This window comes from Chelonia mydas, chromosome 13 (assembly GCF_015237465.2).
Source record: "Chelonia mydas isolate rCheMyd1 chromosome 13, rCheMyd1.pri.v2, whole genome shotgun sequence".
In the NCBI taxonomy this organism is placed as follows: Eukaryota; Metazoa; Chordata; order Testudines; family Cheloniidae; genus Chelonia; species Chelonia mydas.
Window position 1 is genome coordinate 24,620,793 of NC_051253.2, and position 24,827 is coordinate 24,645,619.

The following is a 24,827-nucleotide window of genomic DNA, read 5'->3' on the forward strand; positions in this document are numbered from 1 at the left end:
CAGGAGCCACTGTCTCTTAATGGATGCTAGTTGTTTTTTTGTTTTAAAGGAGAAGTGCATGGTTATCCCTATCTACATATCAGCTTGGGAAGCTTACTCTGCAAGTTATAACAATTTAGTGAAAATGCTTCCCTTTGTTTCAAAGCTCACTACGGTAGGCCCATGAGCAATGCAAACAGGGACACCAGATATACTGAAGGATAAACCCTAGCTCTTGGTTGGTCACACACTGCTTACTCTGCATTCTTAGAGGGCCCTGCTGACTTATTTCTAACACATATTATTGCAACAACAAGCACAGTTGGCAAAACACCTTTTAAAAGCTTTCTAAAGGAAGCATTTATTTACTGTCTAAAATATAAACACAGAAGAACAGCACAGGCTGGAGCTATCCATCACTCCCTAAATACCAGTAGGATTGCTGGAGCCTGTGGTGCTTTGGTGAATGGTATTGACGCAGTCTTGGAAAGATTCAGGTGGTTGTGTAAATCTTCAGCTGGATTGTACCAGCCAGTGTCCTGCGTGAATGGGGTAACTAGTTTGTAAAAACACAAAGCACAGCAGCCTTTTTTGAAAAATGTGATCTCTGACCGAGCATGATCATCTTCCACCACTGCCATAGAGCTGTTGGGGCGGACTGGGACCCTATGGAATTTAAAAGTTCTACACTTGTCTAAACAGTAAAGGATGCTGGGGACCATATTCATAGCTGGCACAAGTAAGCAAAAGCTTTTGAAGTCAATGGAATTGCCACTTCTGCCAGCAGCATATAGTGCATATTTGCATAGTGTCAACAGCATGCTAGGTGTTTTAGGCAGGAAAGAATGCTAGCTCCGCTTCCTGACGAGCAGTGTAAGCTGATGTTTTAGCATCCATGCTGGGGGGGGGAGGGGGCATGGGGCAACAGCAGAAAGAACAGAATTTTCACTCATCTTCACTACACTACTGAGGAGAGGACAAAGGTGAAAAGGCCTTTCCAAAGAAGCAACTTTGAAGATAGTGATAGGGCAGACCAGGACTACAAGCAGGTGCCAGGGATAGAGGACTGCATCTCAGACACGAGGGGAGAAAGGCGGTGGTTACTTGTGCATAATACACAGTTACATATGAGGAAGGGGTGCTCTCGTGCAGTGCCAATTACAGGTTTAAAAACTATTAAGAAAAATAGATGTCCTTGCCCTTCTTGACACAAGCAGCTGGTTATTAACATTGGAAGAATGCGAAACCTTTTCATCATTTATGCTGTTGGTTTTCTTGTTTGCTCTACACTCAGCTTGTACAATTAAAGATCAATCACTTCCACTTTAATTTCAGTTCTTATGCAGTAACTCAGGGCTTGTCAACACTTACCTGGGGACCCATGGGCAGCAACTGATGCGTCAGCGGTCAATTTAGCTAAATCGACCGCAGATCGCTCTCCCATCAACTCCTGTACTCCGCCGGATGGAGAAGAGTAAGGGCTCCCGTTGATATCATGTAGTGGTACACTGATCTAAGCTAAGCTATGTTGATTTGAGTTACGCTATTCACGTAACCCAAATTGCATAGCTTAGATTGAATTTCCCCTGTAGTGTAGACAATGCCTCACGGTTGCAGTAAGCAGGTGGTAAATAGCCCACGGATAGAATAAATACAAGCAAAAAGTATGGTGTGGATTTCTGGTTTTGAAAAACACCTTACACTGTAGGCATTGTGTGAAAATGTTCCTTTTAAATTCTATGTATTCTTCCACATGGCTGCCCCTACCTTCTAAATTTACATGGTGCCTTACACTTTACAAAGACTGATCCACAAATAATCTTCTTATCTTTGCCTAAGTATACTCCTTTCCCTCTGTTTGGAAGCTCATCTTTTCCTCTGTAGTGACAAACCTACTTCTCTTGACTGTCAATCAGGAGGCAGCCACAGGGTGAGAGATTAGCATATGAGTTTCAGTCCCAATTCTACTTATGGCTACATACTCTGCTCTCCAGCACACACACACACACACACACACACACACACACACAAAATCACAGATGAGTGGCCTCTCTTCTACTATGCAATTAAAAAACTACAAGCATCTGTAAAACAAACATTTTATACTCAAACAAATTCTGCAAGCATTAGAGACAGGAAAATAAATACCAGAGATCGAAGTAGGGTTTGGAATGAAATATTTTCTTAACATAAGAATATTTCACAAATTACAGAATTATAGCTCCAATACAAAAATAGAAACAAGATTAAATATGGAATATGTGTTACATAAAAAGCTTTTGAAAATTATTGCCACTTACAAGGCAAACCCTAATTTGGCATTAAAAAAAAAAAGTACCAGTTTAAGACTTTATACATATTTACAACACCCAAAGGTTCAAAGAGAATTGCTGAGGCAATGTCAACCAATATATTGAATAAACAAGTAGAAAAATAATTTACACTGAGGGAGGTACAGTAAATATTTTTGCTAAGAAGGTGAGTCGGTCTCTCCCTCTGACAGGAAAAGCCAGTGCTCAGTAACCATTCTGGAATCCAGCTTCACTTGTGTCAATATCATGTTCCTTTACAGGGGTGGGGAGAAGAAAGGACAATATACAGTAAAAGTTATACACTTAAAAAAAAACAAAACCCTTCACCTTTAAAATGTACTTTTACTGATGTAAACCTGGAAGCCCTATTAATGAAACAGCTGATCAGAAGGGAGGCGTTCACAATTGACCCAGCAGCCCTAAACTTTGTAGCACCATCAGGAATGCTCTATTCTCAGTTACTGAGACCCAGAGCCTCAAAAGTATTTAGGCTCCTAACTCCCACTGAAATCAAAAGCAGTTAGGAGCCTAAATACCTTTGAAGATCTGGTTCTAAACAGACTATAGTGACCTGGCTGGAGGACCAAGCCATGAAGACAGAGTACCTTGAGTTGCAAGGAGGGAGAGAGAAAGAGAGACACACAGTAGGGCATGCAGTAAGCAGCAGAAGGGGGTATCAGATCTGAATGAAGCTAATCCCCAGACGCAGCCACAAAGAGGTGCCCTTTGCTGTGAGTAGAGCACCCCATGACAGAGGGTCATACCTAACATCATACTTTCCATACATTAGATGTTCTGCTATTAAAACAATGTACCTGATTCAACTTCTTGAACTCTACCACTTGGAAGAAGATGTGCTCCAAGATATGCTTGGCATCTTGCTGCTCCTTTGGGAGTTTGTTTGTTACCCCTAAGATATCACCGCATTTTCTGACATAAAACTCCAGGTCGTCTTCAGTACCTAACAAGGACGCACAGAGTGAGGGAGACAAATCACACACACACACTCACTCTCTCTCACACACACACGGAAATCATTCATGCATAAAGACATGGACCAGAAAGCAGAAGCAAAATGAGAGACCCATTAATATCAAATCAGCTGCAGTCCCACTACTGAGATTCACAGCAGGATCAGGGATTCTGAGTGGCCCCACTAGATCCTGATACTGAACACTTTAAAGTATTTTTTTAGAGTAATTTCCATCACAAATTAGTGAGAGGAATCTAGGATCCTTTAACATGTATGGCTCCAAGAATCATATCCTAGTGACCACAGCTCTGGAAGTCATTCTGGACAATGATTGGAGAGGAAGGCAGGAGACTCGGAAAAAGAAGAGTCACTCTGCTATTAACATTTTGATCTACAACATGTCATGCATGTGAGAAGGATATCTTCCATGGACCTGATTTTCAGAGATACTGAGAACCCCTAACCCTAGATGAAATCAATGTGAAGCTGTAGGGGCACTGTACATCTGAAAATCAGGCCCTATGTTCCTACTGCAGCTAAAATGTCTCAAGTTATTTTGCTAAAGTTTTTCTCAAAAGAATGGGACTTCTGTATAAATATGAATGTAATCCAACTTCAGAAGTTTGCCTTGCTTACATTTGTTTGTAATCTGTGCAAGACGAGCTTTCTCAGAGGAGAACGTTTCATCTAAGTCAAACAGGTCCAGACTGGGCGGAGGTAATTCTCTGAAAGCAGGCGGGAAAACCTACAAGAGAAGATTTAATGTATTTTACTGTCAAGTGTTTTCCTTACATGCTGTAGAAAACTAGGAGACAGCTTTCAACTTGGATATCAGTAGAGCCTTTTGGAAATCTACGATAAGCCAAAACTCCACAATAAACTGAACACATTTCAAAACTTCATTTGTATTTCATATAGAGCTGTCGATTAATTGCAGTCAACTCGCACAAGTTAATTTTTTTGGGTTAATCACGATTAATCGGAGTTTTAATCACACTGTTAAAAGAATACCGATTGAAATTTATTAAATATTTTTGGATTTTTTTCCTACGTTTTCAAATATTTATTTCAATTACAACACAGAATACAAAGTGTACAGTGCTCACTTTATTTTTTATAACAAATATTTGCACTGTAAAAATGATAATAGTATTTTGCAATTCACCTCATACAAGTACTGTAGTGCAGTCTTTATCGTGAAAGTGCAACTTATAAACGTAGAAATATTTGTGTTACGTAACTGCACTCAAAAACAAAACAATTATAAATCTTTAGAGCCTATAAGTCCAGTCGGTCTTACTTCTTGTTCAGCCAATTGCTCAGACAAACAAGTTTGTTTACATTTGCAGGAGATAAGGCTGCCCGCTTTTTGTTTACTGTGTCATCTGAAAGTGAGAACAGGAGTTTGCATGGCACCGTTGTAGCTGGCGTCGCAAGGTATTTACATGCCAGATGCGCTAAAGATTCAATATGTTCCTTCATGCTTCAATCACCATTCCATAGGACATGCGTCCATGCTGATGATGGGTTTTGCTCAATAATGATCCAAAGCAGTACAGACCAACACATGTTCATTTTCATCATCTGAGTCAGATGCTACCAGCAGAAGGTTGATTTTCTTTTTTGGTGGTTAGGGTTCTGCAGTTTCTGCATCAGAGTATTGCTCTTTTAAGATTTCTGAAAGCATGCTTCACACCTCACCCCTTTCAGATTTTGGAAGGCACTTCAGATTCTTAAACCTTGAGTCGAGTGCTATAGCTATCTTTAGAAATCTCACATTGGTACCTTCTTTGTGTATTGTCAAATCTGCAGCAAAAGTGTTGTTAAAAATGAACTACAGGTGCTGGGTCATCATCCAAGACTACTATAACATGAAACATATGGCAGAATGTGAGTAAAACAGCTGGGAACATACAATTCTCCACTAAGGAGTTCCATCACAAATTTAATTAATGCGTTATTTTTTTAATGAATGTCATCAGCATGGAAGCATGTCCTCTGGATTGCTGGCCGAAGCATGAAGGGGCATACGAATGTTTAGCATATTTGGCATGTACCTTGCAATGCTGGCTACAAAAGTGTTATGCGCACACCTGTTCTCACTTTTAGGTGACACTGTAAACAAGAAGCGGGCAGCATTATCTCCTGCAAATGTAAACAATCTTGTTTGTCTGAGCTGTTGGCTGAACAAGAAGTAGGACCGAGTAGACTTGTTGGCTCTAAAGATTTATAATTGTTTTATTTTTGAATGCAGTTATTTTTTGTACATAATTCTACATTTGTAAGTTCAACTTTCACGATAAAGAGGTTGCGCTACAGTACTTGTATTAGGCGAACTGAAAAATACTATTTCTTTTGCTTTTTTTACAGTGCAAATATTTGTAGTCAGAAATAAATATAAAGTGAGCACTGTACACTTTGTATTCTGTGTTGTAATTGAAATCAATATATTTGAAAATGTAGAAAACATCCACAAATATTTAAGTAAATGGTATTGTTAAACTTATATCTCATAAGTAGTAGTATTGTTTAAATTTTTTTTAACTGCGTGGTTAATCATGGTTAATTTTTTTAATCGCTTGACAGCCCTAATTTCATAAAAATAACTAGGTAGTCTACATATTGCCTAGGAACAAGCATGCCAGCACCTCTCCTTTTTCCCCATTTCATTTTATTCTCTTAGTTTTTTTTTAAAACCAATTAAAACCAAGGACAAGAACTAGATCCTCTTCTGGCCTGATTATTCCTATATAGGGAGCCAAGAAACAGCTAGAGTCTGAATGTGCAGTTTCTATCGCATTCTTCTACTCAAGGCTCGGAAAAGATGTGTCTGCCCACCTCCACCCCCTTTCTACAGTCAAAGTAGCATGGGGTTCAGTCCCCAAAGCCTGTGATCCTCGCAGCTGCAGGAACAGCTCTGATGTGAGCTCAGCAAGGATAGAATAGCTCTGGCTGCTCCACTGCCTCCTTGTGGGAGCCCTAACGAGAGCAGGATGGGAGCCTGACTGCCTCTGCCTGAACCTAGGGAAAGAGTTAAGATACTGACTGTGGCCCCAGGACCTTTCTGAAATAACATTTGGCCTTCACACTAAAAACACTGGGCACCGCTGGCTCAGAGCAACATAAAGCAGCTAGGGAGACTTGTGGAAACACTAGATGTATGGAGCATTTTAACATCTTCAGGTTATAGTGGGTTCTGCTGGCAGCTGTCTCAGTTTGCTTACCCTGTGTGCACTTAAGGGGTTTCATTGTTTTCAGTCACATAATCTGACTGAACACACATTCATAAGACCATAAAGAGTGCTACTTCATAAAAGTCATGTACTAAGGCACTCAAATGGTTAATGTTCTACCGTTTCTGTCTCTTCCATATAGTTCTTTACAATAAAGAGAGGTTCACATGACAAGGTGGATTCTATGCCTCTCAGGGGTCAGTCAGGAGCTCAGTCAGGTAAGATTACTCACAGCTGGCTGGAGTGCAGGTAGTGGAGTCTCAAACTGAGGCTGAATGAGCTGGAGAGGTTCATGTTTCACATTCAGCTGTTCATAAGATCTACAATCAAGAAAAAGGCACAGTCTGAGGGGAGGAGATAATACATTGTCTGTTTACACTTGCATGTGTAAGATACAGACTGTGAATTTGAATTTGCCCGGGACACCAAGGTTAACACCCTATTTGTGAAAATATGTCATGGGTTCTTTTATGACCACACTTACACAGTAACTATGAACTCTGCAACAACTACAAAGCAACTGCTTCTAAAAATGGACAAGCACTCACTACAATGCAGATAGATTGTTCAGCTTTTCTATTTGTAACCTATGGCATGTTTAAATCCAAGTGTCCCGGGGTGAAAGTTCAGGGTATGCATCTAATCAGCATCTTACAAGATTACATTAAGGAAGTGAAAGTGTTTCCTTCAGTATAGGTATGCTTACAAACACACCAAGAGGAAATGCAGAATAAGACCAAACACACAAACACTTCATAGGTGCTAACTTGATAACTTTAGGGAGGGAGGTTGTATCCAGCTGATAAATTGACATATCAAAGAGCGTTGTGAAATCTCGTGGGTTCTCGTCTCCTTCTTGTAGACATACTCGTAGTCGCTCAGACAGAGTGGCTATATCCGGAAGCATCGTATAGTCTGAAATCTGAACACAATGACACTGCTATGAGTAAGGGGAACTACCTCAAATACGCTCCTCCTACTTTGTACTTCACTTAAAAAAATAAATCATTTTTTCTAGATGAGATAACTTCAGTTTACACTTTTTCCCTCCCAAGACTCTTCACAATGCAGGTCACTATACTTCGTTAAGAATGTCACAGAGAACTATTTAGTTTCATGTGAAAAGAAAGTGAACACGAGCGCCAGCTTACCTGCTGCAGGTGGAAGCTAGGGTGCCAGGCCAGTCGGTCGGCTGTCCTTGTGGCCCCGGCTAGGCGCAGGGGCGATTAGAGAAGCTCTGACTCTGTGTGTGCCTACCCCCAACCGCAGCCAATGGGAGCTGCGGGGGCAGTGCCTGCAGGCACACCACTGGCAGCGCACACCATGCATAGCTGCCTGGCCACATCGTGGCCGCTTCCGGGAGCGGCACGGGGCCAGGGTAGGGGGGATCCTGCCTTAGCCCTGCTGCGCCGCCAACTGAGAGCTGCCTGAGGAAAGCAGCACCCAGCCGGAGCCCGCACCCCTCCCTGCACCCCTACCCCAGCCCTGAGCACCAACCCACTCCCAAAGAATGTACACCCACTCCAAACCCCCTGCCATGAGCCCCCTCCCGCACCCTAACTCCCTCCCAGAGCCTGCACCCCAACCCCCTGCCCAAGCCCTGAACCTGCTCCCACACTCCAAACCCCTCAGCCCCAGCCTGGATCCCCCTCCCACACCCTGAACCCCTCGTTTCTGGCCCCACCCCAGAGCCTAGGGGAAGCCCCGAGCTGCCTCTGCCCCCCCACCGTGGGGCTGTGTGTGGCCCGCAACTGATTTTTTCTGCTGTTCCACACTCTTGTGCTTCAGGAACTAGTAGGTGTGTCAAGTGTGCCAAATCTGCTGCTAATTAATAGATTGCAAGCTTGTCAAATTGAAGTTCAGATTAACTTGTGTGTGTTATTTATAGAGCAATTCCCTCTTCCCCTGTGTGTGTAAAGTATTTTCAAGTAAAAGAAAATACATTCATATGCAACATTTTTCAAAAGTTTGCCCCCAAACTGACCAATTGGCTTGTCCCCACTCAGCTAAAGAAATGTTCTATTTGCTACATGTTTGTCCCTGAAGTGTGAGGGCGCAGAGCAGAAATGCAAAAGTATCAGACTTAAAAAGTGGTCTCCACAATAAAGTTTAAAGTAAACTAAAAAAATCTGGAAAAAAGGAATGGTAACTGTGATGCACTCTATATGATTTTACAAAAATATGCCAATGAGTGTGAATATAATGTAACTGGAATATGCTTTATGCGAAAGGTCTCTTGTAAGGTATCATTACAAAGCTTAATCTACTGAGTGTGTTCATCCTATGTCTATAAATGTATCACTCTTATATTTCATATTTCTAGTTTCAGATACAACTCAGAGGGCCTACTGTAATTATGCAAAGTGTGGGCAATTAATGGTGGTTTGGAATCTTGATGGCTCCCATCAGCCAGGATAATTGACTGTGGATTGCTGTTTTCAGGCAGGCCTTCCTGTGAGTCAGGCTGGGAGGAATGGAGGTTGGGGTCTCACAGGACATGTGATCATGTCACCTGAACTGGAATCCATTTTTAAATTTGGTGCTTTTCCAATGAGAAGGAGGGGTGGGAACCCAGAGGGACAAAGGATTCCCACCTTATGCAAAAGATATATAAATGGGTGGAACAGAACAACGAAGAGCCATCATGAGGAATCCCCTAGCTACCACCTGAGCTGGAACAAGAGCTGTACCAGGGGAAAGGATTGTGCCCAGACTAGGAAGGTGTCCAATCTGAGAAAGAAATTTATTGAAGCATCTCCAAGGGTGAGATTTTACCTGTATTCAGTTGTATTACTGTATTAGGTTTAGATTTGCGTGTTTCGTTTTACTATACTTGGTAATTCACTTTGTTCTGTCTGTTACTACTTGGAACCACTTAAATCCTACTTTCTATATTTAATAAAATCACTTTTTACTTATTAATTAACCCAAAATATGTATTAATACTTGGGGGTACAAACAGCTATGCATCTCTCTCTATCAGTGTTACAGAGGGCGAACAATTTATGAGTTTACCCTGTATAAGCTTTATACAGGGTAAAACGGATTTATTTAGGGTTTGGACCCCATTGGGAGTTGGGCATCTGAGTGTTAAAGACAGGAACACTTCTGTAAGCTGCTTTCAATTGAGCCTACAGCTGTTAGGGGACATGGTTCAGACCTGGGTCTGGGTTTGCAGCAGACTAGTGGGTCTGGCTCAGACCAGGCAGGGCACTGAAGTCCTAAGCTGACTGGGCAGGAAAGCAGGGTCAGAAGTAGTCTTGGCATATCAGGTGGCAGTCCCAAGGGGGTTTCTGTGATCCAACCCATCACAGAAACCAGTGGCAAATAGGATGCAAACACGTCCATGACTGACATTTTATGATGAATAACTACCCAAATACGGCAGAAAATCCTAATCTACATGTGGCAAAAACGCCAAGGATATCTCCAAAATTCCCCTGAAAACAGTTTCAGTTTTTGAGATCTTGAAGTTCATTCACTACAACATCTGGATGCAATACCAACAAAAGCCACATTAGAAGGTACATTAAAATACTGTTTGTTCTTACATATCTCTCTAAAATGTTGAACATTTGAGTTCAGGATCCAAACTCAAATATCTAGGTAAAAGCTTGACCAGAACATCAGGGTTAGCATCCATGCTGATGTCTCAAAGAGCGCAGATAATGAGGACTGAATCTTGATCTGTGAGACTCCAGATTACGGGGGTTTAAGTAAGACTATAACTGTATTTTAATGTCTTCTTGTTATTTTCAATCAGTGGCAACTGACATGTTATTACTCAACAACAAAAACATTTAACAAAATGCCCTGCTAGAGAGAGATCTGACTTGCCAAGTTTCAGTCTGAAGAGACTTTTTAAATCTGAAAATTAAACAAAACTCTTAAGGCAGGGGAAGTCAATTATTTTTTGTCAAGGTCCAAATTTCTTGGTTAAGGTATAGTCATGGTCCAGACTCCAGAGAAAATAAAATAATAATAATGATAATATGTAAATGAAAAGATTTAGGGGTCCATTCAAAAGCATCTGGTGATCAGGATTTGGCCTGCTGTCTGCCTATTTACTACCCTGTCCTAAGGGATCTGTAATAAGAACAGGTTTCAGAGTAACATCCGTGTATCTGTAATAAGAACATAGATACAGCCTTGAACTATGGGGTGTTAGGCAGGTACTTCTGTAATTCTGGTCCTAGTGGATTAAAAGATTATTAGCTATCACATGATGAATGTCTCTTACCTCAGGGTCCTCTGCATCAATCTGATTTAAATGGATGTCCGTGGTTGTGAGCCACTGGAAAATCACATCCTGTGGATCCACAGATGCGTGTTAATTTTTTGGAGTGCCCGAATAATTTACTGTAATGCTAAAACATTTTAAAACTCCTTGTCAAATCCACCCGTTGGAAGAGATGGCGTAAATATGAAAGAGCCGGATAAAACAATAAAGTATATCGGGGGAGAAAACTGGTAATATTAAGAGTATTTGTATTACTTATCAAAGCAACAAAAACATGGCAAGGAGTGCACTTTATAATGGATGCAGGTCAACTGCAAGGCAAGAGGATGAAAACCAATTCAGTTCATCCACCTGAAAAACGTGGGCTGTCTGAAGTTCATAAGTGTTCTTGAAAAATGCAATAATGGGTAAATGATTGCTGAATTGTACTTTTAGGGGGAATACTTGAACAGTAGAGATTCCTAGCTACTTGGACTTGGGCAAGGACTATGAGGACAAACGGGCAAGTGCAACTCAACTGAGTTGCGTTAACTTAGAGATGTTAATTTGGCCTTATGTTTTTAACACGTATTTGTATAGCAATGCAAATCATGACAGTTCTTTATCAGCCAGTCAGAATACTCCTTTCATAATATTTGTTTTAAAAAGGAAAATGCATAGAGAGGTGCACGAAGCTCAAGATGCAGTTACAAATCAGCCTACAAAAGAAGTCATGTTACAAAGAAACACATACAGAAACTGAAAGAACATGTAGACACAAATTGCCTAATAATCTGGATCAAGTAGAACAGTTATCTAGGGCTAGAACAATGATTGTAATACCAAAATTCTCTAAACCCCCCCCCCTTTTTTTGTAAAATAAACAGACAGGGATAGTAATACATACCAACTTTTGTGAAGCACTTTGTGATATTTAAACAAAAGGAGCTGTAAGTGCAAAATATTATTAATTGTGTTGCCACATTTCTAGCTGTAACAAATTTCAACTATTTAATGACCAAAAAAACCCTACTGCATATTTTAAACACACACAAACATAATCATGGTCAAGAGAGCAGAAGCAGTAAAAAGCTTTCCAGAATTCCACTTTGCAACATACAGAGTTAGGTGCTCAACTGCTATCAGTGCCTTTGAAAAATCTTTCTCACTACTTCAATGCCAAGTCTGGTTCTCCATCCCCCAACTATTTCATAGCGATGCTAGTATCTGTGCTCTGGGAACAAACTACAAGGGTTGGGTGTGCTTGTGAATGCTATGAAAAGACTAATGATAATTTTAAAATATATTTTAAAAGTCTACCATGATCTTGCCATTTTCTTCTTTATCCAAATATTGGTCACTGAACATGTGGCAAGATCCCAACACTGCCATTTTTCCACCTTGGTTCTGTCAACAAAGTTAACATATAAAAAAAAAAGTCAGATCCCAAACATTCAGGGGATTTCATACCATGCTCTAAACTATTACATTATTTTAATTAGAGGGAAATGGGAACTTTGGAACAAGAAGTAGGTATGACAACTTGCAAGAGGACAATCTGTTGAACATGTAGCATTAGTATAAAATAAATGCATTATTTTAGAAGATTTATTCTTTTATTAAGATTACCTTAGAAGAAGTGTTCTGTATTAATGGGATTGGAGAGCTATTTCATGGGCATTCCACAAAGCAGAGCAACAAATAAGATTACATCAACAATAAGCAAATTGTATGCATTTTATTGTAGTTTTTGACTCCTTAAAAAAAACAAACCTACTCATCAATAGGAGCAAGAAAGATAAGATCCTAACTGAGATTAATACATAGGTGCGCATGAGATTAGTTCTCTTGAGTAATTCAGAGTCAGTACCTGCAAAAGTGAGGCATGCATGCAAGTCAACATAGCTTTCAAAGCCCCAGGCTAGCTAACAAAACAAAGGCATAGCAATTTTTGCTGTTTATAAGTAGAGTTACAAAAAATGCAGACAATTATATTTTAATTAGCTGAATTAAAAATGTCATATAAAGAATTATGTAAAAGGACACCCTTCCCCCAAAGAAATAGTAAGTTTTCAAGACAGTACAACAACCAGTAATATTTCTTGTGGGCACCAAGATAAAAATTCATAGCAAATAATGTAACCATAAAAACTGCTGTTGTAAAGAACTTGAACTTGCTTCAAACAGGGTTCCAGTTTACTTGTATCGATCAAAGGATAAACATAATGGTAAATTTCTGAGTATGAATGGAATGCTTGTACTTTCTATTTAGCTCCTACTTGGTAAATGACCCCAGGAAAGGAAACAACCTAAAGCAAGTGACTTTTATCCCCTAACACATCCTCAGCTGTTACTGTTTCACAGACTCATAGAAATGTAGGGATAGAAGGAACCTTAAGAGGTCATCTAGTCCAGTCCTTCGTGCAGGACCAAGTACACTAGATCATTGTGACAGACTGTACCCCATGTACATTCTTTTTACAAAACCATTTTGTACAAAGTATACCTTGTGAGGTATCACTTGAAAACTCAGTCTGCTGAACATTATTGTCCTGGTAAAATATGTGTGGCAACACTGTATGTAAATTTATAAGATTCTACTGTATAATATTGCTGTGCCAAGTTCCAAAGTTAGAAAAACAGGCCCAAACCAGTTTTTCAGACACAAAAGACATACTGACACCCCAGCCAAGTATCAGCATAATCAAATGGACTATCGTGGGCTATCACCTGATTAAGAAGCCATTCTTTGGCCGAAAGAAGGGTAAGAACGAGAACTTTACATATTGGCAATGGAACAGCTGAGGGGTTTCTGGGTAAACAGACTGACTGTAACCTGAACCCCAGCTGGAGGTAATCCTCAAAGAGGGGAGAACGGTATAAGAATGAGAAACAGAGGCTTCCAAATCGACTCTCTCTACGCCACTCATCTCTGCTCACAGCAGCAACACCTGAAGAAACACTGAACCGTAGGAGGGGTCCTGGTCTGGAGGCTTCCAGTCAATAAAGACTGTGAAGAGTACAGGGTGAGAAAAACCTTTGCTTTGAATCCATTTAGCTTGCTAAATTGGATACCAATCTGCATTTTATCTTTTATTTTATTTGTAACCAATTCTGACTTTTATGCCTCATTACTTGTAATCACTTAAAATCTATTTTTCAGTAGTTAATAAACTTGTTTTATTATTTTATCTAAACCAGTGTGTGTTTGGATTGAGGTGTTGGGAATCTCCACTTGAGATAACAAGGTTTGTGAATATCATTTTCTATTAATGAAATGCATAGTCCAGTAGAGTGCTGGCCAGTAAAAGATGCACATTTCTGGGAGAAGATCTGGGACTGAGAAGTTGCTGGCATCGCTCTGTATGTAATTCATGAGTGACTGGACGCAGCATTCAAGTAATTCAGTTGGAACGGATTTTACACGTTAGAGGCTGTGTGTGCAAGTGGTTGCTCTACCAGCGAAGCAGTATAAAAGGCATGCCAGGTTAGAGATTTGAGAGGACACAACAGTTCAACAGTTCAAATTGTACCCTCAGGAATGTCACAATCTTCCTTGACAGGTGCTTGTCTAACCGGTTCTTTAAAATCTGTAATGATTAGGATTCTACAACCTCCCTCGGAAGTCTATTCCAGTGCTTAACTATCTTTATAGTTAGATTTTCCAAATATCTAACCTAAATCTCCCTTGCTACAGATTAGGCAGATGACTTCTTGTGCTACCTTCAGTTGACATGGAAAACAATTGATCACCGTCCTTTTTATAACAGCCCTTACCATATCTGAAGACTTATCAAGTCCCCCCTCAGTCTTTTTTTCTCAAAACTAAACATGCCCAGTTTTTTTAACCTTTTCAAATAGGTCAGGTTTTCTAAACCTTTTATCATTTTGGTTACTCTTCTCTGGACTCCCTCCACTTGGTCCAGATCTTTCTTGAAGTGTGGTGCTCAGAACTAGATACAGTACTCCAGCTAATGCCTCACCATGGCCAAGTAGAGAGGGACAGTTACCTCCCATGTCTTACATACGACACTCCTGTTAATACACCTCAGACTGATATTAGCCTTTTTTGCAACTGCTTCATATTGATGACTCATTTTCAGTTTGTGATCCACTATACCCCCAGATCCTTTTCAGCAGTACTACTGCCTAGCCAGTTATTCCCCATTTTGTACTTGTGCATTTGATTTTTCCTTCCTGAATGTAGTACTTTGCACTTATCTTTATTGAATTTCATCTCATTGAATTCAGACCAACCTTCCAATTTTCAAGGTGATTTTGAATTCTAATCCCATCCGCCAAAGTGCTTGCAACCCCTCCCAATTTGGGATCATCTTCAAATTTTATAAGCATACTCTCCATTCCATAATCCAAGTCGCTAATGAACATACTGAATAGTACCAGACCCAGGACTGACACTTGTGGGACTCCATTAAATACATCCTCCCAGTTTGACAGCAAACTATTGATAATTACTCTGAGTACAGTCTTTCAAGTTATGCACCCATCCTACAGCAATTTCATCTAGACCACATCTCCCTAATTTAATTATGAAATCAAGATATATCGTGTCTATTGCTTCCTCCCTATCCACGGGGCCAGTAACCCTCTCAAAAGAAGGAAATTAGGTTGGTTTGGAATTATATGTTCTTGACAAATCCAAGGGGCTATTCCTTATAACCCTATTATCCTCCAGGTGCTTACAAACTGATTGTACAGTAATTTGTTCCAGTACCTTTCTAGGTATCAAAGTTAGGCTGACTGGTCTATAATTTCCTCGTCCTCTTTGTTCCCCTTTTAAAAGATAGGTACAATGTTTGCCCTTCTCCAGTCCTCTGGAACCTCACTGGTCCTCCATGAGGTCTCAAAGACAGTCCTTAATGGTTCCAAGATTGCTTCAACTAGTTCCTTAGGATCAAGCCCTGCAGACCTGAGTACATCTAAATTTACCTAAATACAGTGGAACCCCATTAATCCAACCTCATTGGGACAGGGGCCAGATCGGATAATCAAAAGTTCAGATAATCTGGAGAATGGACAAAGAGCTTCAGCTCTGGACAGTGGGCTCCCACTGTCAGCTCCGCTGCCTGCGGCTGAAGCATCAGTTTCCCATATTCCTGTGTGTGCACACTAGTGGCTCGGTTAATACTGAAAGCCGGATAGTAGAGGCTCGGATAAAGGGGGTTCTACTGTATTCTTTAACCTGTTCTTTCCCTATTTTGGCTTATACTCCTTCTTCCTTGTTAATATTAATTGTATTATGTATCTGGTCACAATTTACCTTTTTAGTGAAAACTGAAGCAAAATAGGAACTAAACGCCGCAGCTTTCTTGATGTTGTCATTTAAGCACTCTCCTTCCCTGCTACATAGAGACCTACAATTTCCTTCATCTTTGTCTTATTCCTAATGTATTTAAAGAACCTCTTCTTATTGCCTGTTATGTCCCTTATTAGATTTAACTCATTTGTGCCTTAGCCTTTCTGATTTTGCCCCTACAAGCTTGTGTTATTCTTCTGCAGTCCTCCTTAACAATATGTCGATGTTTCCACTTTGTGTAAGATTCCTTTTAGATTTTCAGGACTTTAAAGAGCTCCTGATGGAGCCATGCTGGCCTCTTACTATTCTTCATATCATTCCTTCACATTGGGATAGTTTGTTTTTGTATCTTTAAATAGTGTCTTCTTGAGAAACTGCTAGCTCGCCTGAACTCATCTTTCCCTTACATATTCTTCCCATGGGACCTTACCCCTGTTAAAATCTGCTTTTTTGAAGTCATTGTCCTTATTCTGCTGCTCTCACTCCTTCCTTTCCTTAGGCCTGGTCTACGCTGGGGGTGGGGAGAAATCCATCTAAGTTATGCAACTTCAGCTACGTGAATAACATAGCTGAAGTCGACGTACTTAGATCTACGTACTGCGGTGTCTTCACTGCGGTAAGTCAATGGCTGATGCCCCCCCGTCAACTCTGCCTGCGCTTCTCGCCCTGATGGAGTACCAGAGTCGATGGGAGAGCGCTTGGCGGTCGATTTATCGTGTCTAGACTAGATACGATAAATCAACCCCTGCTGGATCGATCGCTGCCTGTCGATCCAGTGGGTAATGTAGACAAACTCTTAGAAAAATGAACTCTATCACTTATTAATCACTTTCACCCAAACTGCCTTCAACTTTTAAATTCGCAGCCATTTCTTCCCTATGTGTCAGAATCAAAACTAAAATGGCTGTCCACCTGGCTGCTTCCTCCACCTACTGAAACAAAAAGTTGTCCCCCATTCATTCCAAGAACTTATTGGAAATTTTGAATTTTGATGTATTACTTTTCCAGCGGATATCAGGGGAATTAAAGTCCCCCATTACTACTAGGTCTGTGTTTTGGATATGTCTGTTATTTTGTTCTCAAAAAGCCTCATTTACCTCCTTTCTGATTTCCTTATTAAGCTTATCTACTGTTCTTCTACTATATATTGCTATTCTTTTCCCTACCTCACTTCTCTCAAACAGATTATATATTTTCTTTCTAATCCTTTTCTCTGCCCTGACAGAGATTCTACCATTGTCTTCAGCTTCATCTTCCAGCATTTTGTCTATAATTTCCTCCAGCTAAATAGAAAAAAAGAAAGCCTAATTAAAGATCAGTTCTACTCCCTTGACTTTCATGCTATTTTCTTATATCAAAAGGGAGATTGCCAGGGAGAGTACGTGATGAGAACTCTGATGGAAACAACATTTTCTTACCCCCTCTGAGGAAAGAAGCAGAATCTTTAGAAGATCATTGGTAATTTTGTTGAAAATCAAGGGCCAAATTTCCATATAGCCGAGGCACGCTGTTGTGCTCACAAAATATACAAGCCCTTTCACTTGTGCAGTGAAATCAGATCACACACACAGATTATGAATTAGATGGATGGGCATGCACAGTTATCTGATTTGCACATGCAATTGTTGCCTAAATAAATTTAAAAGACTGGCTTCAGATTATCAGGTTCTCATCTCACAGACAAGTGTTCATTTAATTTTCTCACTATATCAAAACCAAAAGAAAAAACTTACACATTCAGAAATTTAGGGAAGATAACATTCACTAAAATTTAATTAAAGAGCTTTTAAAAATACATTACACATTTATGCCCTGTCTCCTTTGCGACAAACCTGCTAGCAGCAACTGTGTTTAAATTCACATTTCTGATCCAGTTTCCTTGGCCTGTATGGTCTAGAATTTTTTTCATCTGACAACCCTGTTAGACTTCAGTTATTAACTGATGCAACAGACTACCTAAGGGTTTGGATAACCACTTTACGGTTTAGTCCATAGCACTGGTATGTTGTTATGGTTCTCAGATAAAATATTCCTGTCCAAGGAAAGAGTGCTAGAACTCAGCTAAACAGCAGTGTTGAAATGCAATTTGAACCGGCACGGTTCTGATCCAAGGGGGATCAAGGCTTTATATGGACTTGATGGTTAACATATTACAGAAATATATGTTTGTGCATGTAATTTCAAAATGACCACATGTATAAACACTTGCTCCATAAATGTAAGTAAGAGTGGTGGGCGAGAAAACTGTTCCGTCTATCATTGCCATGGAAGTAGGCAGGCTGCGATTTGGCAAGTGCTGCCCCAGGCTCCCCTGTCTTAAATGGGCTGGCGACCTTGTCATAATATGACTTCATGCACTTTTACTGCCTCTGATTTTTTATAGGGTCTATTTTATCCATAACATGTATCTGTAACTTTGTGCACATTTAGGGGAGGAGTCCCTACATCGCTAAGATACCAAATATAAAATTTCATGTTAACATATTAACCATTAAATGTAAGCATCACTTAGTACTTATTATGGAGAAATGTTTGCAAACTAGCAAGTACCAAACCAAAGCCAATGGCTAAGATCATGGATACAAACATCTTTTCAGTTCCAACAGTCCCTAACTCAAAATTGCCTACCTATGCAGCTGAACTGATAATGGTTACTAGATGGTTACTACAATGGTGGAAAGAGAGTAAAACTGGAAATAAGAAACAAAAAGTACATAATCTTTGGTGATGATCAAACATTTTTCTTCTTTGAACTCTGTGCAATAATGCTTTCCAGAAAAAAGAATCAAAGAACTGTCAAGCGGGCTCAAGGGTTCATAGGTGCTTTGGGAGTAGAAACAGGTGTATGCAGATCTGCCACACCATACCGTTGCATTTCTTTACTGGGGGATGGACAGCTTATTTCATGCAGTATTGTACCTTATAATGGTAAAAAGCCAGAATGGGTCTGTTGAGTGGAAAGCAGACAGATCCTGTGGACAGAACAGCCACTGCTGGTTTCATCACATTCAATGTGGCACCAAAGGGATACACAAAAGTGAGAGCCCTGCAGAAAATACAAGCATTTCATTAGTGTCTGCTAAATTTCAGAGACTAGATTTCTTAACTTTAGATTTGTCGATGATATTCCTGATAAGTGATTGATGTTCAATTCTGCATTGTTTGTTTAGAGTTAGAGGCATGAGTAATATTAACCAAGCTGAGACTCAGATTTTCAAATGCATAATTTGGCACACGTACAAGTCATGGTCTGTGTGCATAAATCCTGACTTGTGTCAGGGACAGTGCAGGCTCACAAAAGCACACTTTTGAAATCTTGCTGACTAGAATAAGATGTGGGAATATTTCCACAGTTTTTATGGTTGGAATTTTCAAGAAGTTTAAGTGTAACCTTTTGGTTATCTCTCAGGTATTCCTAGATACAAGAGACAAGTAGTGGTAATTAACTCTCAAACAAATAAATATTCTGGAACATCACTATACTAAATCTTTCTGCACTTAAATTCTTTCCTGTAATGAGCACCGTAATCAGTACAGCCCCGAAATAAACCATAAGAAAGAACACAATTAGCTACAGCTGTTTGTGGACAGGCTGATGGTTCTTCAGTATTCTTCTGCCCAGAGCAAAGTAAAGGAACTACAAGGGGAAAGAAAGAGGGAAAACCACCAAATTCTTCAAGTGTATGAGTTTCCCTGGATTAGCACCTTTCCCTCCCTTCTATTGAACATTTCTTGCCTATGCCTAATCCACTCAATTCTATACGTCTGCAAGGTACTAAGGATGTTCACCATTTTATGTCCTTTAAGCCTTTTCAAATCCACATACAAGGTTCATTTAATCATCACAGGTCTGGACAGTAGGAATAGATGGGACTCCCTTCAGAACCCTTCATTGTTACTCAGATTGGCTGGCAAGCGTTGCTAAAGAATTCACCCATTCAGGATTGAAACTAGAGAAGCAAGAAGCGGAGACCAAAAAATGAATTAGGACATCTTAACAGAAGCACTGTGTACTTCAGTCATTGCCCTGGCCCAATAATTTAACACTTCATGACTGTACTAAATCTTTCCTTTGAAAAAGCTAGTGAAGAAAATACACTTACTGTGAGTCATTTCCACTGTTGTCTTCATCTATTATCCCAAGCACTGCTTTCCCTGCAGCTCTGCTGATTTCCCTAGAAGAGGTGGAAACACAAATCTGATTAAAGTTACATGAATTTGCAATAATGTTACTCACAGATTTAGATCCCCAAAACAATTACCTATTCAAAACTCCATTGGAGACCAAGGCTTCCTTAGGATGAAAGTATTTATAATATACATTTCTCACCACAGCATCTTAAAGAAAAAAGAAGAAATTTAAATCTTTTATGGAGGCAGTTTGTCTAATACTTAGAACATAAGATTGAGAGTGATAAGATGTGGGTTCGATTCCTATTTTTAATGCTACAACCCTGGGGCTTATTTGGTTCCCAGCGTAACTTGGAACAGCCTTAACCTATGGCCTCTTTTTGGACCTGCAACTTTAGGCATCAAAAGACAGTGGGAACACTTATTCCAAAATTCAGATGAAGATATGCAGACATCTAATCACCTGAAGTGCAGGCACAATCATGTGTCTACCTGCCTTCACTTGAACCTGCAATTATTTTCAAGCACAGACAGGGAGGCCAGGTTTAAAAAAAATAAATAAATAAAAAATCTGGTTCAACAAGTTCAAATTTTTATTGTGTGTCTTAGAGGTTTCCAAAAACTATGATGAACTCAATACCACTCTGGTGCAATAAAGAGTGAACCCACTATCCAACTGCCACTAAAACATCTGAAAAATGTCTTATTTGGTGAGGACACACTGCTTATTTACACTTGGATATTGCAAGAACAGCTGAATGGAATTTTACGAGGCTGCAAAAAAATTCACTGCTGGGTTGAGAATGAGTATGGAATAACTCAGCTCACAGAGTATTTTTCTCTCTCCTAAAAGACAAACACTTGAGGAAAAAGAAGGCTTATAATGGAAGTGGCTTTGAAACCCTAATTTGTAATAAGAACCATACATGGTTTGCATCTACAAAAGTTCAAGTTACCATTATTGACCATGATTCCATACTCTTCTAACAAGAAGTTAATATTGGTGTCATATCGGGATTCACCACCTTCTCCCAGCATCACCAGGATATCCCCACCCTCTTCTAGATATTTCTTCAGAACCTCAAACTAAAACAATAAGATGGAAAAAAACACAAGAACACAGTTAGAGGCGCTAAGTATAGAACTCTAAAGAACTGTATGGAAATGAGGCATAAATGGTTTCAGCTACTTGCAACCAACTTGACTCTAGAAGATCAAGAAGCGTTCAAATCTAAATGTACGTAGAATAGGCTTTCCAAACAAAAATGCTATTACAGAATGTTTTGGGTCACCTTTCTTCTGTCTTCCTAGACAAATCTGGAAGCATAACTAATCTGCAAACCATTGCTGGCTTTTTTTCTTCTTTATGAATATTTCTTACCTCAGCTGCAGTGAACTTCTCTCTGGGCCCTGCTGTAATCCACAGTTTTACCCCAGCTAGCTTCTCAGATGTGATCTCATCTTTTAAACTATGAATAAGTTAATAAAGAGACACATTACATTGTAATTTTAGATACAGTCCACGACTGAATCCTGGGCTGCCTTTACATAAAGAACTAGGCAGAGGAACACAAAGCAAGTCACTTCAGTCAGTCACTTTACATCTGTTTACTCTGGTTTTAAATTTGATATTTTATTATCTCAAATAACTACCAATTTGAATTGAGGAAGGAAAATAAGTATTCTAGAAAGACACTGTGGCAGATCCACAGCTGATGTAAATTGTTGCAGCTCAGTTGACTTCACTAGAGCTATGGCAATTTATATCAGCTGACAATCAGCTCCACTCTTATTTTTCTGTGTTTTAATTCTGATTACAGCAGGTGGGTGACCAATACCATAAACTTGATGTACAAAGGCTAGGATTCAAATTATCTTGACATTTTTTCCCATCATTAGATATTCCATGCAGCACAGAGGAGTACACACACATTTGGAACCTCACCATTATCAGCTAATCTCTGTGCTCTCCATTGCCACAGTACCTGAAAGTTCAAAATAAAAGTCCTCCAACACCATGCAACAGCAGAGCTACAGCTAATGCCACTGGGTAGAACCAAAGGAAATAATCCTTTTACCTTTCTATTAACATTCCCAAACATTTCTATCTCAAGAATTACCCCCCAAAGTCAGCATTAAAATGGTCCCATCTCCAATTAGCTTACATGTAATTACTTGTTCATGTCAGTTTCAATCTTGTGCTATAAAGCATGAAAAAGAGAGCTGAAGAAAATCCCCCACCTCTGTATCTTCCATTTACTACGAAGCCTCTTCTGTAAGGACTTGTAACCACTGTTGACAGTGAAAATCTCCTTTTTGGATGCATTGAAGACTATGGTGTTCCGAAGCTCTGTCTCCATAGTGACCTCAAGAATGAAAGGAACGGAGAGAACCAAAATCAGAAAGGAAGAGCAAAAAAAGGTACTATTTCAGACCAGTCTCTGAATACGGAACGCATGCACGCAGATGCTGGCTGGCGTGGAATGTGTTGGTGCAGGAACGGAACATCTGAACTAGAGGAATTAGGCCTAAAAATCTCTTTGTTGTTGTTACTTAAAACGTTTACTGCAATTTTAAACAACATACAGACAGAAATATAAAATAAAACTAAAACCTACAAGAAACTTCCCTACACAATAAAAAGGAGAGGCAACATCCCAAGAAGCACCCAAGCTTTCTCATTTTGTTTCCTCAATATATGTAATCAAACAGTTATATTAGATTCACTAACATTTTGTATTGAAAAAAATCACAAAAAATAACATTAAAATGAGAGCTGCAATCTTTTATGGTTTTCAAAGAACAAATAGGACACCCCTGAGCTAAACTATTTGGAGCAAGGACCTTGTCTACTTGCTGTAAAGTAGCTACCACGCTGTTGGAATTCTATAAATAAAATAAATAACCACTACCTCTGGCCCCTCCTGGAAGTCAAGCTTGAAGCATAATCGCAGAGAATCAGAAGGTTAGCTGGTTAAACTTAGGCTATGTTGACACTAGCATTTTCTGGCAAGTTTCACTATTGCACTACTAACCTGTTGCAGCAAAGGCATTTTTACCACTGAGTCACCTAACCCAGTTCAAAGCAGGTCTAAACACAGAGATAAATCTTTGGGACAACAGGGACTGTCTTTTTGCTCTGTATTTGTACAGTGCCTAGTACAATGGGGTCCTTATTCAGGGCTGGGGGTCCTAAGTGCTACTGCAATATAAATAATAAAGCTATCTATCTCCATACTAGAGGGTAGCACAATGCATGGGGCGGGGGGTAGTAGAGGGGAAGGGCATAGAGCAGGGGTGGCCAACCTGTGCATGAGCAGGAACCAGAATTTACCAATGTACATTGCTAAAGAGCCACAGTAATACATCAGCAGCAGCCCCCTCTTCCCCCCGCTCCCAGCGCCTCCCACCCACCAGTAGCCCGGCCAATCTGCAGCTCACCCTCCTTTCCTCCCCACACCTCCTGATCAGCTGTTTTATGGGGAGGCAGGGGAGGGGGAGGAGCGAGGGCATGGCAGGCTCAGAGGAGGGGGCGGGAAGAGTGGACAGGGGCAGGGCCTGGGGCAGAGCCAAGGGTTGAGCAGTGAGCGCACACGCACACACACCGGCCCATTGGAAAGCTGGGGCCAGAGTCGGTGCCTGGACCAGGAGCCGCATATTAACTTCTGAAGAGCCGCGTGTGGCTCCGGAGCCACAGGTTGGCCACCCCTGGCACAGAGCATCGGGGTGGTGCACCGTCACCTACTGTCTCCATGGGCAGCGTAGCACAGTGCGTGGTGGGAGCGACCCTGACCCACTGTCTCCGTGGGAGGGGTGGCACGCTGGCTCTGCCTGAGCGATGGGGGAGCTATGCTCTGTGGGACGGGGTGGCACAGTGCACACAAGGGTGGGCAGTTGGCGCTACCCCTTGACCTGGTGTCTCCATGGGCCTCCGCTCCACCTCCTCTGCGTGCCCCTCACAGTCCTACCCACCATCGCCCCGGGTGGAGGGGGGCGTGAACTCCCGGGCCTTACCCGCGGAGTCGCCACCATCTTCCTGCGCCCCGCCGCCGACCTCGGAGCGGTAACTAAGGGCCGCTCCTTGCCTAGCAACCGCCCTTCTGCGCACGCGCAGGGAACGAATTCAACGGAACACGCCCGCAACGAACACGGCGGCCGGAGCAGGCTTCACGTGATGACATCACGCCGGCTCCGCCCTCTCCCACCATTCCAGGGGACGGGAAAGTTGCACCTACTATTTCCTGGCACGGGGCGGGGGGGAGTTGGACTCTACCATTCTCGATGGGAGGGTGACGTGTGCCATTCTCTGCAGGGATAGCGCCGGGGACGCACGGAGCGGCGTGGCCCCTTCACCCGCTCTGAGCGCCAGCTGCTGCTTGCAGCGCTGCTCCCGGCACCCTGGTCCCCGGGCTGTTGGAGGGGAGGGCTCGGGAGCGGGCACAGGGCCAGCGCTGGATGGGCTCCCACCCCAGGCGGTTACCCAGATCCTGCCCTTCTCACTGGGCGTGCAGCTGCTGTCCATTCCACTCCCCCTCTTTTTTGGCTTATTGGAGAGGGTGGGCTCCAATAAGCCATCACTAGGTGGCGATAGCCTCCGAGCCACAGCCGCAAGAGTTTTAAGTTGGTCACAGAGTCTCGGGGCGAGGGGGTGGGGGGCACCAGT

At 41.2% G+C, this 24,827-nt stretch overlaps 1 protein-coding gene across 5 annotated transcripts; it reads right to left on the reverse strand.

The window, feature by feature from the left end:
• Positions 1-2,139: 2,139 nt before the first annotated feature.
• IFT52 (intraflagellar transport 52) lies at positions 2,140-24,587 on the reverse strand. 5 transcript variants are annotated; one of them, XM_043526670.1, is made up of 15 exons: positions 24,179-24,359; positions 22,406-22,530; positions 21,546-21,633; positions 21,121-21,250; positions 20,296-20,371; positions 20,137-20,208; positions 18,953-19,079; positions 17,200-17,316; positions 12,037-12,123; positions 10,738-10,806; positions 7,265-7,419; positions 6,730-6,817; positions 3,901-4,009; positions 3,107-3,252; positions 2,140-2,543 (listed from the first exon to the last, which is right to left on the reverse strand). In XM_043526670.1, the coding sequence occupies exons 1-15, from the start codon at positions 24,194-24,196 to the stop codon at positions 2,496-2,498; spliced, it is 1,455 nt and encodes a 484-aa protein (XP_043382605.1). In that variant the 5' UTR covers positions 24,197-24,359; the 3' UTR covers positions 2,140-2,495. The 5 variants fall into 5 exon arrangements, with proteins under 5 accessions (XP_043382605.1, XP_007057234.1, XP_027675370.2 ...); XM_007057172.4 differs by lacking the exon at positions 17,200-17,316 and having other exon boundaries at positions 24,179-24,587; XM_027819569.3 differs by lacking the exon at positions 17,200-17,316 and having other exon boundaries at positions 24,137-24,269.
• Positions 24,588-24,827: the final 240 nt, after the last annotated feature.

Coding starts and splice junctions, on each gene's coding strand:
- IFT52 (XM_043526670.1), bottom strand. Junction 20,372..21,120: donor TGGAATCATGGTCAATAATG/GTAACTTGAACT, acceptor TTTTTCTTTAAG/ATGCTGTGGTGAGAAATGTA. Junction 3,253..3,900: donor TGCACAGATTACAAACAAAT/GTAAGCAAGGCA, acceptor CGTCCTTGTTAG/GTACTGAAGACGACCTGGAG.